The sequence below is a fragment of the Nyctibius grandis genome, chromosome 5 (genome assembly GCF_013368605.1).
Source record: "Nyctibius grandis isolate bNycGra1 chromosome 5, bNycGra1.pri, whole genome shotgun sequence".
NCBI lineage: Eukaryota > Metazoa > Chordata > Aves > Nyctibiiformes > Nyctibiidae > Nyctibius > Nyctibius grandis.
The window spans coordinates 61,039,006-61,058,151 of NC_090662.1; the positions used below are offsets into that span (position 1 = coordinate 61,039,006).

At 52.2% G+C, this 19,146-nt stretch overlaps 1 protein-coding gene across 2 annotated transcripts; it reads left to right on the top strand.

Moving 5' to 3' along the window:
- Positions 1 to 25: 25 nt before the first annotated feature.
- Positions 26 to 17,906, top strand: PLA2G6 (phospholipase A2 group VI). Of its 2 annotated transcripts, XM_068401358.1 has the most exons (16): positions 26 to 672; positions 1,273 to 1,488; positions 2,317 to 2,497; positions 4,902 to 5,089; positions 6,344 to 6,440; positions 7,417 to 7,599; positions 7,810 to 7,918; positions 8,520 to 8,669; positions 10,345 to 10,435; positions 11,222 to 11,385; positions 11,912 to 12,062; positions 12,244 to 12,380; positions 13,019 to 13,173; positions 13,923 to 14,090; positions 15,230 to 15,303; positions 16,622 to 17,906. In XM_068401358.1, the coding sequence occupies exons 1-16, from the start codon at positions 464 to 466 to the stop codon at positions 16,761 to 16,763; spliced, it is 2,415 nt and encodes an 804-aa protein (XP_068257459.1). In that variant the 5' UTR covers positions 26 to 463; the 3' UTR covers positions 16,764 to 17,906. The 2 variants fall into 2 exon arrangements, with proteins under 2 accessions (XP_068257459.1, XP_068257460.1); XM_068401359.1 differs by lacking the exon at positions 8,520 to 8,669.
- Positions 17,907 to 19,146: the final 1,240 nt, after the last annotated feature.

A 19,146-nucleotide genomic window follows, 5' to 3' on the forward strand; every position in this document is an offset into this window, starting at 1 on the left:
CTGCCGCACCCCGGGCGCCGCCGCACCCCGGGCGTCGGGCCCAGCCCTGCCAGGCCGCGGGTCCGCCCCCAGCCCCGGTCCCGTCCCGCTAGGGCCCGCTCCGCCTCCCCCTGCGGCCGCCGGCTCCTCCCAGCGCGGGCGGGCGGCAGGGCGCCGGGAGTGGCCGTGGAAGGGGGTGTTTCCCGCCGAGGAGGCAGAGTGAGGCCCGTGAGAGGGAGGTTAGAGGTCGGCGGTCGCCGTGAGGCGCTGAGGAGAAACGGGGGCTTTTCCCGGAGGAGCCGGGAAAGAAACCGCCGGTGCTGGGCGTTCCTCCCGGGCGGCGTGTCACCCCGGCGGCTCTCGGTTCTGCTTTCCTGGTGCTGGGTCGCTAAGTTCAGGGAAGGGCCGGGGCCGGGCCGGGCGGAGCCTGTGACCGGGTTTTCCTCAGGACGCGGGGGAAGAAGCCGCCTGAGGCTCCGGAAAGATGCAGTTCTTTGGCCGGCTGGTGAATACCATCAACAGCGTCACACAAATGTTCACAAACCCTTACCGGGTGAAGGAGGTGCCGGCCGCAGAGTATGCGTTATACACCTGCCTGAGGGAGGAAGGCAGGGTGGCCCTGTATAAGAACAGCCTGGCTCGCTCGTGGGATTGCCTGCTGGTGAATCCCCAGAGCCCACAGGTCGCTTTCCGGTAAGTGACAGACCTTTAGCAATCGCTACTCAAGTGTGAAACTAAAGACCCGAAATCTCTTGATCTCAGGACCGTGGTGCTTTGCAGCTGTGGGCGTGGGGTGATGTGTTTGATCACTAGGTGGGCTCGTGAGGAGTGGGAGGCCCTTGCGTGTGCAGATGGGGGAGTTGTTTACAGAATCACAGAATCAATCAGGTTGGAAGAGACCTCTGGGATCATTGAGTCCAACCAGTTTTTATCGAAACAGGTTGTGAGAACAGGGCAGGACAGAGTCCAAACACTGTGAAAATAGGCAACAGTGAAATAGGCACTCGGGTCAGAACATCCACAGGTAGGTGCACTTCCACTCATACCCATTGCTGCTTCAGCATCTGGAGCACAGGAGACTTCAGCCCAAGAGTTAACGTTCCTCAGGAAGAGGAGATGCTCCCTGCTAATGAAGTAGGCTCCCTTCTTCCCTTGGAACAAGCATGACACCAGATGAGGAGGAGTAGGAAAGTCCCCAGCGCTAATGTTTGGAGAAGAGCTGTTTCTCTCAGATACATGGGATGGAGGTTGTTTTGTTGAGCAGGACCAACGCTGTGTTTGCCTTTCCTCCAGGCTCTTCCAGCTCGACAATGAAGCAGATGCCCTGGTGCGTTTTGAGCAGTACGCCAGGCAGCTGCGCCCTTTCTACGAGACCTCGCACCAGCCCTTGTCGCTGGAGGATCTCCAGCAGCTCAGTGACTGCTTCCGCAACCACCCCAGCTGGTCTTCGGCACATGTTGCGGTGGAGATGGGCCATCGTGAGAGCTTCCGGCACAACCACATTCTGAGGCAAGGCGTGGGAGGGGTCTCCGGTGGGTCTGGTGCTGGGAACAAGCTCAGGAGGACAGGCTAGGCCAGAGCAGGGTATCCCGGCTTGATGTACCAAAGCAACGAGGGCTGCTTCTTGGAGGAGCTTAACACCTGTGTTTACTGCAGAGGTTGAGTTTAAAAGCACTGGCCTTGATGTGTCTTGCCTGACAGATGTGGTAGCAAAGGGGGTCCAATGGTCGCTGTGTAAGCTTGGTGGTAGGCTTTCAACCTGCTGCTGTGGACGTTACAGCACGGAGCTCTGGTGTTTGAGCTAAAGGATTGAAGTGTTTTTCTAGAGATGCTAGTTAGATTCTTACAAGCCTTGTGGAGCTGCTTTTTGGAGAGGGTTGTGGCTGACTTTGTAAACCACGAGGGAGGAGTACAGTAGGACTGTCTTTCTGGAAATGGTTTTTGGCCACAAGCCCTTGCTCTCTTTCCATGGGGAAGTTCATTGAGGAACGGGGAAACTAGTGAGGAGTTAGGGAGCAGGAGGACTAACGGTAGCACCTCCGCCAGGTTGCTGACTGTAACCTGTCTCCTGTCTTCCTTTGGGCAGGGGAAGCTGCTCTCGTATGGGAGGCAGAGGAAGGAGCAGCATGTCAGGGAGAGGGTTCATGGCAGGGCTGCTTGGTGGCCCTTCCCTGTGCTCCTTCCCTGGCAAGAGGCCAAGCTTTCGTGAACATCGTGGTTCACACGAGCTGGGCCTGGTGCAGACGTGGAATGTACCTTTGTATCAGCTCCCAGGGCAGCTTCACATCCTCAGCTTCACAGCCCTCCCTTGGCCTCACGTTGACTCGTCTCTTGCAGCTGTGTGAACAGCACAGACAGTGAGGATGGCTGCACCCCGCTGCACCTGGCGTGCCGCAAGGGAGACATGGAGTGCCTGCTGGAGCTTCTGGAGTGCCACGCGCGGGTAGACATCACCGACAAGAATGGGGAGACCGTTTTCCACTATGCTGTGCGAGGGAACAGCCCCCATGTCATCGAGGTAGGAGCAATTTCAAAGCTGGGGGGAAGTGGGACTAGAATGGGTCCTCTCTATTCTGTGAGGAGGGAGTCAGGAAAATAGCTGCAGACAGGGGAGGAGAAAGTCAGTTCCCTCTGCTGCAGCATTGAGTTAATGCTTGAGGCTGATTTCAGCCTCTTTCTTCCCCCTTTACTGGTGCTGCTTCCCGTAATTAGGCTCCAGATTCCACCCTGCAGTAGAACAAGGGTATTAAGCAAGTTTGCTCAGAAAATGTCCTTCATTGCTGTTTGCATCAGGCCTTCATCCTGCCTTTCCTAAGGCCCTTGGCTATCCCTTCTCCACCTTCTCTGAGCAGGGTGTTTGGTTCTGGGCAGAGTGCTCCTGTGGAGGAGCGTGTGTTTAGGCTCCCGTGGGTGTCAAGAACCGATAAGGTTCCAGCGGAGCAGGGGGTTCACCAGCTACGACTGATCAGATCGCAGCTCTCCTCGGTCAGCCCCACCCAGCTGGCACGGGTCAGAGCCCCCTAAAAACTCCACAGTCAGCCCCACCCGTATGGGTTAGAGCCCCCTAAAAATAATTCTCCCCCCCGCTTTCCCTCCCGGTGCACTCGGAAGCAGCAAAGGATTCCCCTGCCCTATGAAAGGGTTCTTAGTTGATCCTTGAGATGAAGATAAAGCACGAGAGGCATGGTAATGATTCACAGTTGGCTGTGTTTACTTGGAGAATGATAAGTGGATAACGATATTTTGTGAAAGAGGAGGAGAGCCATGGAAAAGAAACCAAGAGACAGAAGGAAAAATGAGCTGAGATTACGGACAGCATAGCAAGGATAGGGTAGTCACCACCCAGGATCCAGTGGTGTCCCGCAGGTCCTGTTTGTCTTCGGTGTTCAGTCTTCTGGTGGTGGTCCGGCACCGTGTGTCAGGGGTGGTCTTCCTTTATACCATGTAGGTAAGGGAGTGGGTTTTGTCATCTTGACAATGGTGTCTTGACAACGGTGTGGTTATGGTTTTGCATGTGCGCATACGTCTCATGTGCTATTTACATACCTTAGGCTTTGCTTATCACTCGAAGTAAACAGGATGTTCTTGGTGGGCTGCTTGCTCAGCCCGGACAATGGTTGGCGACCGATAAGCAGAAGAGTGGTGTGCTGCATCTGCAAGCTTGTGGATTCCACAGTTCCACCGTCTTACCAGTCAAGCGGGCACACACAAGCAAACTTTGAGACAATCACTTTACATTTCAGTCTCTCACAGTGGGGGAGTGTGTGTTGCCCACAGGCTGAAGGACGGTTCAGAGCCGCCCTGGGCTCTCCAGAGCTGCAGAACCTGTTGTTTGAACTGAGCGGCCTTGCAGGGGGATCAGCAATCAGAGCCTCGAGGCAGAGACAGCCTGAAGCCAGAAGTGTTCTGATTGCTGAGAAGTGCTGGGGAGAGTGACAGGGTTCGTAAGGGCGTGGGTGGCCTTCCACGTTGGTTCCTCAGGTCTGTCAGCTCCCCAGCACCCAGTGCAAGCGCAAGACCGGCTCTCCCCTACGGCTGCACCCCCTACATTTGCCCAATACTTGTTGTGACAGCTCTCCCTCTGCCTGCCAGACTGTGCTGGGGTTTCCTAATGTGTGATGGGGGAGGGATGACCATCGGGGCTTGCCATGCTGTGGAGCTGGGCAGTTAGGACCTTTGTGTTAAAAAGATATCCTCTTCCTTTATTTCTCTGATGGCAGCAACTTGGCTCATTGTTACAGAAATACTTCCAGGTCTGATCTGTCTCCTGTTTGTTTCTTTTCTCTCTTGATTCCTTGCTAAACCGGAGAAAATAAACTCTAAATTCATGCTTCTCTTGTGTGCACCAAGGCTTGCAGGGTTTCCCCAGTACGGCGGTGGGATATTTTTGTGTAACAAGCCAGTCAGCAGGTAATAGGTCTAAAATTTATGGAGAGAATAGGAAAATTCCTTCAAACATATCCCTACATGCATTTTTAAACAGTATCCTGTTTGTATCTGAAAGCAACGGTGGAGTTGCAGGTGAGGTTGAGCTCCTGCCTGCTGACTGGCCATGGTAATTGATGGGGCTGCAGCAGGAGAGGAAGCTACTGGTTTCAGTTAGTGCTCTCATTCGGTTGGGCTGAGCTTGGTGGGAATCTGCTGGGCTGTGTTGTTCAAGGTGGTGTGAGCCCTTTTCAGCTGAGGGGTGTCGCAGAAGCACCTGGGCCAGAGGAAAAGGGCATAGAGAGCAGCGATAAACCCTTTGGGGAGAGAAAACAAGGAGCACTTCCATAGCTGCTGTATTGGAAGCAGGGGTGGAGAGGACAGGCTGTAGCATCATGAGTAACCCAGTGCTCCAGAGTCTGTCCTCGGAGCTCAGGAAGAGAGACTGTGCTCTTTCATGTCTGTCTATTTATTTATCTATTGTTTCCTCTTCCCAGCTCCTGGGCAGAACCCCAACTGCTGGCTTGGACCACCTGAATCATGAAGGGCTGAGCGCTCTGCATCTCGCTTGTCAGCTGGGCAAAGAGGACATGGTTCGGTCTCTGCTGAAATGCCATGCCAGCTGCAACGTCATGGGGACGCTAGGCTACCCCATCCACACAGCCCTGAAGTTCTCCCAGAAGGGGTAAGTAACCCCTTGGGCTGACAGAACAGGGCTCTTCCTGCAGTCTGGGGACCTGTCGGCTTGCTCAGGGTTGTCCAAGACTGGACCTCTTTCAGGACAGCGCTCAGCAGGAAAATGTCCTGTGCTGTCCTCTGCTGCATCACCGAGTTGGTAAAAGAACAGCCAAGTGCTGGGGTGGAAAAGAAACACTTTCAGAGAAAAAATATTTTACCTGACTTTATATCTATTATTTAGTGTCAGACTTCAGGAGAAAGACACAGTTTTTTTTAAAAAAGTGTTTGTGAAAAACTTTTTCTCAGAATGAGCTGTAAGAAGATGATTTACTGATGCTTAAATAGTATTGCTAATTGCTGTACCTGTGTCTTTGAGTGCTCTGATCCTAATAAGCTTTCATTTCAAAGCCTAGTCCTGTCTCCTGTGGGCCAAAGGTAGTGTTTACTCTTAATAACACACTCTGGAACTGAATCAAAAGAGACACGATGTTTACTCTCTGTTTTGTTTTCCCTGGAGAAATTTGATTCTCTGTGTATGTGCTTTATAATACTTAATTTGCATAGAGTGTCCGAGCTCTGCAAATAGGGCTCTCAAGTCAACACTAGCTGCTGCTAGCTGATTTTTCAGCGTTTTGAAAAGTGCTTTCCAACATTAGAGACACATTCACGAGCCAAAAATGTGCTTCAGTCCCTTAGTTTGCAGTGGGGCTTGATCTCTTTTATGTGGTTTATTTGGTGGTGTTTCAGAGTGGAGAGCATATGCTTGTTTCTTTAGTCTACCTACCCACACTTTCTCAGCACTAGGTACTGGTCTATTCACAATAGGTGTGATTTTTCACTCGTAGGGAAGTACGCAGGTTCTCAATTTCAGCAAGTATTTAACTATTTCAGTTTATGCCCACGTTTCCACAGAGAGAGAGGGAGAAGAGAAGAATTTCCCCTCGGGTCTTGAGAGTTTCCAGAAATGCCATATTTCTGTATTGGAGAAGCACCCAGATGTTGCTCCACAACTTGGGATCGGGAAGGGGATTCTCCTCCTTCCTCCTAATGCTGTGCTGCTTGAATGCTTCCTGTTGTGCCCTTCCTTTCTAACAAAGAGCAAAACAAAACTGCAGCTGAGGAACTTGCAGGTGTTGCAGAGAGCCTGCTGCTGCTGAAGGGTTTCCTGAAAGGCTCTGGTCTGGAGGCAGGTGCTGATGTGAGTGGAGGTCTTGAGTCAGGATGGCAGCCACCTGTCCCTTCATCTCTTTGTCTTTGCCAGGTGTGCCCAGGCCATCCTCGAGGTGGATGCCAGCCAGGTTCACTCTAAGGACCCACGCTATGAAGCCACTCCACTGCACTGGGTGAAGAAGGCAGAGGTAAATGGAGCCAATCCGTGGCGAGGGCCTGTGCTGCCACGCAGCACTCAGTTAATTCCTCCTGCTGCTGACCTCTCCCTTTCATGAGTGCATGCGCAGAGCCTTAGGAATGTCAGAGCCCAGCCAGCGGCCCAGGGTTTGATTCTCTTTGCCCTAGGCTGATCAGTGCTGTTTGCCACAGGGGACAGAGCAGCAGAGCCTTGCAGTAAAACAAACTGGTGGGCTCATCCCTAGTATGTCATCCTTGGTGGTGAAACTGCCAGCTTGTCCCTTTTCCCTTTCTGTGGGGGATATTGCAGCGGTGTCACTGTTAGCCGTGGGGGAGCTCTCTTGTCGTTACTGACAGTTTCATGGAAGGAAGCAGACTGATGCCTTGAAAACTGCAGGGAGAGTGTGAGGTAGGCATAGGGTGGTGGCATGTGGGTTATGGTTCATATTCTGCCAGAGATGGGCAGATCAATGGTGTGATATGCCGTGCTGGAGCACCTGAATGTGCTTGTTGCAAGCAGAGGACATTCCTATGGCAGGACTGTTTTCCCTCCTGCGGTATCACATCCCTCTCAGAAATGTCCTGTGGAGTTTCAGAGCAGATATAAATCTGCTTGGCTTATAAAGAGAAGATCAAAAAGCAGACTTTTTCCCTGCAGTTTACAAGGATTCTGGCCTGAGTAGGACCTGTTTTTTCTCCATTGCCCTGAGCCAGTTCCTACGCTTGCATATAAGTCCCAAAACATCCAGAAGCTCTAGCCAGATTGTGAAACCACCAACTAGTTCTGTGGTAAAAGACAGAGAAACCCCATCTCCAGGGCTTGGAACACTGCAGCTGGCAACTGCCAGCCAGCCATATCCAGGCTCAGGGTTCTGCCTCTTCCCCTGCTTTGCTTGCTATGAGAGCTGGATCTTTTGAGCGCCCAGGCGGTTGTCCTCATGATCGCTTTCTCTCTTCTTGACCTCGCGCGTGCACGTTTGGGCACAGATGACACGGCTGCTGCTTGAGTATGGCTCTGAGGTGAATTTGACCAGCCGGACGGCTGACATGGCTCTGCACATTGCGGTTAAGAGGGGACGCTTTGACTGCGCCATGGTGCTGCTGACACACGGGGCCCACACCAATGCCAGGGGTCAGGATGGCAACACACCACTGCACCTGGCCATGAAGGTGAGTTTTCTGCAGAGGCTGCTGGGAAGGAGAGAGAGGATTTTCTTCAAGGGTTGAGGCAGGGACAGGCTCCTTTGGGATTCTAGCTGTTGTCTTTCATGGGGTCATCCCTTGTGGGTGCTTTGGCTAATGAAAAGAGGAGGGAAGGAATGAGAGATGATGTAGCCAAGGGGAGGGTCGCTCTTGACTGAGCTTTCTCTTGTCCCCTAGCATGACCACCTGGATATGATCAAAGCGATCGTTGTGTTTGGAGGAGATGTCGAGATCCCCAATGATTTTGGGGAGACACCAGGGCTGTTGGCAGCCAGGAGCAGCAAAGGTGAGGGAGCACGTCAGCAGTCTTTACAGGGTGAACCCAGCATCCTGTCTCCCCTTGGTGGCCAAAACGATGTCTTGGGGAGAGGTGAAAATGTGCCAAGCGTGGGTGATGCTTCTCCACATGCTTTCCCAGCTTCTAGTCGCTCACAGGGTAGGCACTTCCTGAGCTAGTGGCGTAGGCTTTGTGTTTATAGACATTTATAGCCATTGATGAATTTCTCTTCTATGAGACAGAGGTGCAAGAGGAAAAGCTGGCACGCACTCCCCCTCTTTCAAGCCATGATGTCAGGCAATGCAGGCTCACAACAGGATGATGCAGCGCTGCTGAACTGCCCAGGCATAAGCAGACATGGGCGGTTCTTCAGTGGCAAGAAGTGTGTGGCACACACCCTTGAAGCTGCGCAGCATTGGGTACCCCTGCTGTGCACAAGTCCTGCTGCCTAATGTTCAGGGAGAGATACCCGGGACATGCTTTCCCCTTCCCCAGGTCATCCCAGAGGTTCTGTGAGGGTCAGGGCTGCTGTGAATTTAGCAGAGCCCTCCCCGGTGTGTGCGTGCACTGATTCTCTTTCTGATCTGTGACTCCCCCTTCGTCACCTAAGGTGCAAACCGGAAAGTGCTCTTAGACCTGCTGCAAACTGTAGGGACCGAACGCTGCCACCCACCCAACCCTGACTTCCCAAGCCTGGCACCATCTGCCGCTTCCTTCTTGGAAGGCCAACCTTCCTCGCGGAGCAGCTTCAACAGCTTAGGTAAAGCCTTCCCTGACCCTCCCTCGCTCTCTTCCCTTCTTGTTTCACAGTGCTGTCTCAGATACCTTCTTCAGATGGGCCGTGCTCTGGGGACTGTCTCATAGCTGTCAGTTTCTGGTGACTCTCTCCTCATTCAGCTGTTGCAGGATCCTGTCTCTTTTCTCTGCTTTTCCTCTGTGTGTGCTCTAAACTCTTGAACTCTAAATTTTGTTTTATAGGCCTGACACAATACAGCCCTGTAAAAAGGAAAGGGAAGACTGATTCCCTCACCTCTTTGGAAGAAGTGTAGGACTTAGTTGCCTGCATGTACAGGAGGGGAGGTACTTCCTGGTCTGCCTTGAGGACCTCCCAGTGTCGTGCTGGGCACAAGGAAATTAGAAGCATCGCTCATTCAGATCCTGGAGGCCAGTAGCTGGGAGAGGGAAGGGATGAAGCTGAAGGATGAGTGACCCTGGTCGCAGAGTTTATGTTATGCATAGGAAAAGCCTACCTCAGGACATATGATTGTGTCATAGCTTGTGCTCTGTACTGTCCAGACTGTGTGAATAAGCCCATGAGTCTATTCTAGGTGCTGGGTTTTCCTTCTCTGGGGAGCTCCCCAGCTCAGGCAGAGGCAGCATGGGCGGGTTATGGAGCGTACAGTGGGTGAGTTGGCTTGGAGGGAGGCTCTGACCCTCGTGAGAGGGGCATGCAGGCAGATAACAGCTGCTTGTAGTTCACTTCCCCTCTCAGGTTGGTGGTTTCCTTTCCAAAGGCTCTCCTGTGGGGCTAGAGGACAAACCCCCCCCAGGCCCTGGAGTGCATCTGTGTCACTACAAGTCTCACTGGCTGGTGACACCAGGACTTTCTTCTCACACCATGGGCTTATGAAGATGACCCCCCGCCCTGTTTCAGATCTGATGCAGAGACAGAGCAAGACCTTTTTTTGTCATGGACTCTGGCCCTTGAAGAAACTCCTCGCCACATTCATTGTCATCCACAGCCACCTTCTGGCCTGGGTGCTGGCAGGAGTATTTAACTTCTCTCCCCCTGTTCTTCTTTTCATTTCACAGGCTGGCTTCTCACCTAGGCTGGATTGGTGCCCTGCACCCAGGGTGGCCTGGGTGTACGTCAGCTGAGGGGTAATGACAAGCCACCCTGTCCCCACAGCTCTCCTGCCTAGGTTACCTCACAGGAGTAGATTTAGGTTTTATCTTACGGCTTGCAGTAAATTGCATAGTGGGCACGCTGCTAGGCTCTGCTTTCCCTCTCGCCTACTGTGCTCATCAGCTGCTTCTACAAATCCTTCGTCCTTGCCAGTGCATCTCCAGCTGCCTGCTCTAAAGGATGGGGTTTTCTTCGTTGGTGCAGAGTTCAGTCTGGGGGGGTACCTGGTGGCTGTGGGCAAGATGGCTTGTGTCTCCTGCAGGGAGCTTTATTCAGCTGGGAAGGGAGTTGGATGTTCTGTGTGTGATTATGGTGAAACTGCTTTACTACAGGGGTGGGAGGTTTGGGTACCCCGACCAAGCTTTCTGGGAGCAGAGAGAAAGCAGGAAGAATAATTGAAGGTTTTCTAATTGATTAAGTATAATTTGGTTGACTAATATCTCTGGGGCATGTATTAGAGGGTTCTGTTAGCAAAGTGGTCTCTAATTTCTTTTTCCTTTTTTCCTTTTTTTCCTTCGTGGCCCTCTAGGGTACCAGGACCTTCTGTACGTTTCCACAACACTCGGACAGTTTTTGAAGGCACCAGATGTTGTGGACTCACCCAGTGAGGGTAGAAGAAAGTAAGTGAGGAACAGCTTCTGTCCGGGCTCCCATGCAACTTCAAGGTGAAAGCCATGTGTGGGAATTCTCCACACCCACAGCCATGGGTTTGGTATCCTCAGAGCTGACATTATTTAGTGTCCATTGATGTTGCAGCTTTTGCCAGAAACCCCACTGTGCCCTGTTGTAATAAATCTCTGTTCCCATAAACGACCATCGCCTCTTCCTGCCTGCAGCCCTGGAGCTGCAGTGGAGTCCCAGCTAGCAGGTGAAACCCCTGCTCTGTTCCTCCCCTCAGCCGCTGGGCACCAAACGCTGTTTTGGCTTTGTGATTTCACCATCTCCATGCGCTACCCTGATGTTCACCCTGCTCCTTTGCCAGGCTGTGCCCTGCCTTGGTGGTGCCTGCACCTCGCCTTGCACGGGGCGGAGGGAGGGTTGGCACTGAAGCGCTGCCAGCAGGAGCTTAGGGCTCTCTGATTTTCATTTGAGACAATATCTATTACTGCGTAGTAAGGGACTTGGATATGTTTTTGGCTTGGGAATGTCTCTAGTTTAGAGGTTAGAGATGGCTAAAAGAGCAAGTGGTATTGCACCAGCTCTGACAAGGCTTATCTGGACATGTCCGGTCTTACTTTCATCTGCGGAAACACCGCTGGATTTATTTGTTCGCTGATTACACTGTCCACAGCAGCATTCTTGTTAACGACCTAGTTTCCCACCCCCAGGGCCGTATTCCCACGTGGCATGCTGTGATTTGTAAGCTGTCCCACAGCTCCCAGTCATCTGTGTCTCTCTCTCTCCAGTCACGACCGCCTCCTGTGCCTGGATGGAGGGGGCATCCGGGGCCTGGTGCTCATCCAGCTCCTTCTGGCTATCGAAAAGGCTGCGGGACGTCCCATTCGTGAGATTTTTGACTGGATCGCGGGGACCAGCACTGGGGGGATCTTGGCCTTGGCTATTGTACACGGTGAGGACAGTGCAAATAATGGGCCCCTTCTTGCTCCTGTGGGCTTGAGCGCTCTCCTGTGGGGAGGGGATGCAGGGTGGGAGCTGCCTCTCTGAGTCCTGACAGATTTGTTGTCCCCGCCAAAGGAGGGAAGGGATATTAGTTAATGAAGGAAAGCCTAGACCTGGCTTTGTGCTTGATTCTCACGTCATCTGGCCTTGAGCAGCTTTCTGGGTTTTAGGAAGCACATGGTGGCAGAGTGCAATGTTCTGTTCTTCCTGCTCTCTCCATGGGGGTTTCACAACAAGGCAATCCGCCCTTTCTGGTACTGGGAAACTACACTCTGAGCTTGCCCTTCCTCTTTAATCCTTCCCAGTCATGCTGTTGAGGTCTGAGCAGATGACAGGAAGCCTGGGAAGGGGATGGGATTGGGAGTGATGCCTGCTTTCTCCTGCTGATCCTGGGAAGTCCCAGCTCTGATGTGCTGTTTGTTCTGCCTGCCCTTCCTCCCACTCCCTGCTCCTGCCAACGCTGTTGCCTGTCTCAGGGAAGTCCATGGACTACATGCGCTGCCTGTACTTCCGCATGAAGGACATGGTGTTCCGGGGGTCTCGGCCCTATGAGTCGGAGCCCCTGGATGAGTTCTTGAAGAAGGAATTTGGGGAAAACACCAAAATGACAGATGTCCAAAAACCCAAGTAAGTCCTGCCTGGGGCTGCACTGGTTGATGCTTTCCTGTGTGTGCTTTAGACCCCTCTCAGCAGAGATGCTCAGCTTCTCCTTAAAGCAGATCTGGAGGAGTGTGATGTGCAGACTATTGAAGCCACAAGTACGTTGTTTTTCCATTTGACTTTTATTCTGTCGTGTTCTCTCCCCCAGGGTTATGGTGACAGGGACGTTATGTGACCGGCAGCCAGCTGAGCTCCACCTTTTCCGGAATTACCCCGTACCAGAGACAAAATCCTCCACTGAATACAAGACAAGTGCATCTTTCAAACCACTCACTCAGCCAGAAGGTAAATGCTGGCACACAGCAGTCCGGCTGGTTGGCAGGGGAGGGGGCCATCCCTCAGAGACAGAAGATTTTCAGGTTTTCCTCCCATTGCTCTGAAAATTGGGGTGTCTCAGCAGTGGCTCACCTCTGATCTTGACTTGTAGCTTGGTCCTAGTGACGGTTCCCTTTTCTCCTCTTGCCTCCTCCCTTGGTTTCCCTTGTACCAGGAATGGGGGCTGGCTAGCGAGGATCATGAGGAAGGAAGGGGTCTGCCAGAGGAGTCCTGTGTACAGTCAGTACCTTTCCCTGGGCAGATTAACACAGAAAAGCTGTGTAACTGAAGCAGGCAGCCCCCTCCAGCTTGCTTCTTTCTTTGTCTAGCAGACGTGACTGCTTCACCATCAAAATAGCAACAGTGAAGCTGGTAGAGAGTGAATTTGACCCTGGATATGTAGAAAGTGGTGAGAACATCTGTTAAAGCCCCCCAAAATAATCCTGTGCATCTAAGCAGAGGCCCTACTGTTGGGAGAAAGAGGCACAACTATCTAGGGCGGGGTCTTCTGGGATTGCAAACCCTCCTGGTTTGTGTTGGTGAAGGTGGGGTGCTTCTTGCACACAGGAAAGTTGCTGCAATAGGCCATATGCTTTCTCTCCCTCCAGACCAACTTGTATGGCGCGCTGCCCGCTGCAGCGGTGCGGCTCCTACTTATTTCCGGCCGATAGGCCGCTTTCTGGATGGCGGGCTGCTAGCCAACAACCCGACCCTCGATGCCATGGCGGAGATCCACGAGTACAATAAGACGCTGATCAAGAAGGTGAGGGAAATCCTGGCCCTGACTGGTAACTGGGGCTTTATTGGCTTCGCTGAGCCTCCCTTGAAGGGGAGGAGGGTTTGGGAATGGATGCCTCTCTAGTGCATAAACAAGTTAGCAGTGCAGCACCCTAGAAGGGGAGTGTATGGGGGGGTATGTGTTGGGAATGGTGGCTGAGAGTTGAAATATCTCTTCTGACAAGGGTGCAAGACGGCGAGGCAGCCCCATCAGCCTGTCCTTGCTACTTTGAGCGAGGATGATTCAGTTGATGGTTGCGTGTGGCCCTTAACACAGCTTTTCAGGGCCTTTTTCTGCCCAAAAATAACTGGAGAAGACAATGGTGGGGCACTCTGTAAGGCTGAAGAGTGAATGCCTTCTGTGGTGTGGCGAGTTCCTCAGAAAAATGACTGACTACTGGCAGCCACTGCTCCCTGTAGCTGAAAGGGGAGGTGTGTTGCCAAAATGACTGAAAGACTTGGACTGTTTCACAGTCATCTGGTCCTAGGACTCATCTTTGGGGTTATCCCGTGGGTTTGGGTGCAGCCAGGGGTGTAAGGGACAGAACAGTGCAACTGTTCAAGTCACGTGGATGATACCTGTTTCACCAGGCAGCACTGAAGGGGGAGGATGGGGGAGAGAAAAGGCTACCAAGCCTTTTGCCTTGGCTTTCAGAGCTTCCCTAAGACTGCTGTGAAAGACATGCTCCATGTTAATTGTTCATCCTTGCAAACAAATCTTTTGTGTGTCCACAGGGTCAGAAGCAGAAAGTAAGAAAATTGGGGTTGGTGGTCTCCCTGGGGACAGGGAAGCCTCCGCAGGTCCCGGTGAGCTCTGTGGATGTTTTCCGCCCCTCCAACCCTTGGGAGCTGGCAAAGACCGTCTTTGGGGCCAGGGAGCTTGGCAAGATGGTGGTGGATTGTGTGAGTGGAGGGGATGAGGGAAGACCCCTGGGACTGCTTGCAGGGAGGGAGCAAAGGTTTCCAGTCTTCAACTGCTTCCTTTTGAAAGAAAATTGTGTTCCCTTGGAACTGCTCCAACCACGGCCAGTTCAAGGAATGGATGTAGTGGGTAACCTAAGAATTGCGGGAGCACAGCAGGTCTGAAGCCCTGTCTGCCTGTTTGGGGTTTCAAGTGCCAAGGGAGGTGCAGTTCCTACAGCTCTAAGGAGCTAAGGTGTGGGAGAGCTGAGGACAGGATGGTGGTCAGTGACCCCTAGGAACATTTGCAGGTGTGAGTTTGTGAAACTCAGTATCTTTCCAGGGAGCACTGATTATCATCTGAGCAACCTGGACCAAAAAAAATCATGCCTCAGAAAATGGCAATTCATTTTTCTCTAGAAAAGCTTTGTTATCCCCACTGGGGAAATTAGCAAATGCTAGAGAAGTGGGAGTATCACTAAAAAAAAGCAGTAGTTCAGCGCTGTGGTTAGGAGTGTGTAATAGGCATATGTTCTGGGATGCTTCAGAAAGAAGCTCATTAAATGTTGTACATGAAAACACTCCAAATGAGTGAAAGCCAGAAAGATCAGAACAGAGGTTTCAACTATAATCTTAATTCTGTTGCTTTGTCTCCTCTTAGCTTCGTAAAGCCAGAAAATACCCGGAAGGGTCCCTCTGCTTCCTTTGTCTTTTATTTCAGGGCTCCCAGGGAAGCTGTCCCAGAAAGCCTGCAGTAACCCCAGGCTCTGCTGGTACTGGGCTTGGACAGAAGCGGATAGAGATGAAATCCCAAGGAGGCTGTGATTCAGATAATCCTGGGGGTTTCTTTAAGGGAAACCACTCGGTGCTGTGATGGATGGAGGATCTGTAGGATGCAATTCCTTGTGTCCCAAGGATCCAGGAGCACTGTTCTTATGTTTAAAAAAAAAAAAATAAACACCAAACAAAAAGCCACCCTACTCTTGGTGGTGAACGTTGCCATCCAGGATGCACTTGCTCCTGGTTTTCCCTCTCCCTCTGTGGCTTGTGCAAGTTTGACTTAGTGCCAGGGGAGCCTATTACAGGCAGGGGGGGAGCAGAGCGACAGTCAGGCTCTAACTGTGGGCCTGTTTCTCATGCAGTGCACTGACGCAGATGGCCCAGCTGTGGATCGTGCCAGGGCCTGGTGCGAGATGACGGATGTCCCATATTTCCGGTAGGAGCTTCCTTTCCACTCTGTGCACAGACCTATTTTTAGCCCTCTCACTTCAGACCTGGCTGTGGCATGCGTCATCCCAAATGGCGTCCCCTCCAGCGGCATGTCTGCCCGGACCTGTCCCTCTGCCCCCTCTCCTCATGCCTCAGTGACAGAGGATGCCACAGACCACTCTATGTGCTGATGCACTGAGCACGCCTTGTCTGGGGTCAGTGAGCAGGGGCTTGGGGGATGCTGTCTAACATGGTCCTTAGGGGATGTGTGTAGAATCGTAGAATCATTTTGTTTGGAAAAGACCTTTAAGATCATCAAGTCCAACCATTAACCTAACACTGCCAAATCCACCACTAAACCCTGTCCCTAAGCATCACATCTACACGCCTTTTAAATAGCTCCAGGGATGGTGACTCCACCACTTCCCTGGGCAGCCTGTTCCAATGCTTGATAACCCTTTTGGTGAAGAAATTTTTCCTGATATCCAACCTAAACCTCCCCTGGCACAACTTGAGGCTTTTTCCTCTTGTCCTATCACTTGTTACCTGGGAGAAGAGACCGACACCCACCTCGCTACAACCTCCTTTCAGGTAGTTGTAGAGAGTAAGAAGGTCTCCCCTGAGCCTCCTTCTCTCCAGACTAAACAACCCCTGTTCCCTCAGCTGCTCCTCATAAGACTTGTTCTCCAGACCCTTCACCAGCTTCGTTGCCCTTCTTTGGACTTGCTGCAGCACCTCAGTGTCTTTGTTGTAGTGAGAGGCCCAAACCTGAACACTATTCACGGTGAGGCCTCACCAGTGCCGAGTACAGGGGGACGATCACTTCCCTTGTCCTGCTGGCCACACTATTTCTGATACAAGCCAGGATACAGTTGGCTGCCTTGGCCACCTGGGCACACTGCTGGCTTATATTCAGCTGGCTATTGACCAACACCCCCAGGTCCTTTTCCACCAGGCAGCTTTCCAGCCACTCTTCCCCAAGCCTGTAGCATTGCAAGGGGTTGTTGTGACCCAAGTGCAGGACCCGGCAGTTGGCCTTGTTGAGCCTCATACAGTTGGCCTATATCCTGCCCTATTCTGCCACGCACAGCATGTTTGGAGGCTCATGCCTTAGGTGCTGCAGTGGCTGAACTGCATCTGAGTCTTGAGCGTGTTTGTGCCTTGAAGGAGGGGGAAGGCCTCTGCTCTGCAAGCCTGCTAGATAAGGGGTAGCGAATGCCCAGGATGGCGGGAGCCGCTTCGCACAAGTCTTGTGCTTGGCACGCTCGCTGCCTTGTCGTGGTCATGTTTGTGCCCAGCTGGTGATGCTGTCTTGCCGTATGCAGGCTCAGCCCTCAGCTGCACACGGAGGTGATGTTGGACGAGGTGAACGATGCCATGCTGGTGAACGCCCTCTGGGACACCCAGCTTTACATCTACCAGCAGCGTGAGCAGTTTGAGCAGCTGGTGCAACATCTCTGCCGGTAACTGACATGGAGGTTCCTGTTCAGCATCCCCATGGCAAGGTGCAGCAGACACTGAAATGGCTTGGATTTGCCCTTGAACCAAGATGTTGAGGTGGGGGAGGGACTACTACTACTAATAATGAGGAATTAATGAATTTAATAGACAACAGTGCACATACACATGTGTTCCAGGACACACCCATGTATTCCTGGACAGCTGTGAAATGCTGACAGTTATCTTGGTACTGTAGCCTCATCTCTGCTGCTGTGCTCGGTTTTGCTGCCCTGCTCTCTGACCGTACAGCCCCTCCCAGAAGCCAAGAGCCCCCACCTACCTGTCTTGAGCTGTACCAGCTGGAGTCTGTCTCCTGTCTGTGCAGCACCTCCACTGACAAAGCACCGTGCACCTTCCCACATCACAGACTGGGCCAAGGCCAGATTAAGCTTCAGGGATTACTTGGCCCACTGGGGCCAAGGTGTTTCAGAGTGTATAGTATGGCTAAAGGGATTATTCTTCCCTCAACATGCCCAGTTTGAAGGGGAGCAGAAACGCTGCTATTTCCTGCGGTAGATATGACACAGAATGTTGCGACTGGCCTGGGAAGAAGAGGGAACCTTTCCTGAGCCAGTTGTCTTCTGTAGCACCTTCCCCTTTTCCCTCCAAGATGGGCTGGCAACACAGGTACTGACTGCAGCCAGGGTGGGAACAGACCTCCCTGCCAAGACTGTTTTGTGCCACCTGACTTGCTGTGCTACTCTTTGCTCAAGGGCTGAGATGTGAAAGCCTGTCTTTATGTGCAGCAAGCTCAAGATGAGGAACAATAGCCTTGGCTTGGTAGAGAGATTATTTGTCTTTGTTATTAATGTGGAATTGAAATGCGCAGAGATCAGTTCCCACCAAAGAAGCTGACCCTGTGACAATTTGGACTTATTTTTTTTACTGCTGGAAATTCCATTGTGAATGCTACACTACTCACTGTTTCTGCAGTAAATTTTCATATTTATAAATAATTTATGTATCTATTTGGAGGTGTTTTGAGGAGTAACCTGAAAAACTGAATTCTTAATCATTTGCTTTTGACTGGATGGACTGCTGTTGTGAACAGTGCTTTGACGCAAAACTAACATGACCTGAAATAAAGAGGTTTGCATTTGGTTCCACTGTCATGCAGTCCATGGTTGTCTTGTCTCTCTCTCCATCCTACAAAGTCCCAGAGGGGTTCTGAGCTTGCAGCATCTGCATTTCTTACAGGTAGAAAAATCAGGAATTGGGCTCCTTGAGACACAGAGTTATACCCTTTGTATGGGCTGAGGAGGTGAATGGCCTGTCCCTGCAGCCAGCCCTGGGAGCATGCGTGTGGTGTGAGTGGCTGGCTGTCCCACGAAGCACAACACTGTGTGCTGAGCTTCTCAGCTGCAGCCAGTGGAGAGGCTTTGGACCAGCTCCCATGTGAGAATCCTCTTGGAGCTGGTCTGGCCTAAAAAGAGGAACGCTGAAAACCCTCGGGATACAAATGACTGGAGACAGGGCTTTTAACTTTGGTATCCCCAGGTGGTTCCTGGGCAAGGGAACTGCTGCAACCTTGCTGGACCTGGTGCCCACTGATTCCTAAGGGACATCACTGGCAGGAGTGTGGGTGCCGAGTCATGAATAAGGCTAAAAACTCATTATCTGCCTTGGGATCTTCACTTTCACAAATGAGATTGTGGAATTAAGGGGCTTTTAATGTGGAGTAAAGGTTTTCTTTTTCCTACATGACGGAGGGGCTTACCTTCCTGTGGAAAAACAAAACCCCACATCTTGGGATGGAGAGAACACGAGCTCCTTTCTGCTTTTTGCCCCTGGCTTGCACTCTGCCCCTCTGTAAGCCGGCACCATCTGCAGGGACTGCCCGGCGTGATCGGTACTGGGGCTCCATGCACACAGGCAGGGCGAGCAGGAGGGTTGAGGCACAAGCTCATGCCTGCCGTTAGAGAGTCTGAGTCCAGGAGTGGAAGGGATGCTAAGAGCAAGAGAGCTGGGGCTTGAGGTCGGGGAATAGTGGGCAGGGAAGAGGTGAAAGCTGTTCTGAGCTTTCCTTAGGTTTCCCCCCAGCCCCTGCTGTTTGCTGCCTGCGATCTCAAGCGGTGTGCGAGGGACCTGAAGATGCTCTGCTAGCACAGCGAGGCCGAGTGAGCCACCTCCGAGCGGTGACAGTGACGGAGGCAGTGAGCCATAAGGCGGGTACTCTGGCAGGTGGCTGCCTCCGCAGGTGTCAGGGCAGGGAGAGCTGGGTACCGAGCTGGAAATCAATAATTCAAGGAGGCGGTCACATGCCCTCGCTGGCTGTTGCAGGATTCCTCTCTCCCCAGAGTCCAGTTACTTCCAGAGATCAAGTTCCAGCCTCTTGGCTGGTGAATTATTA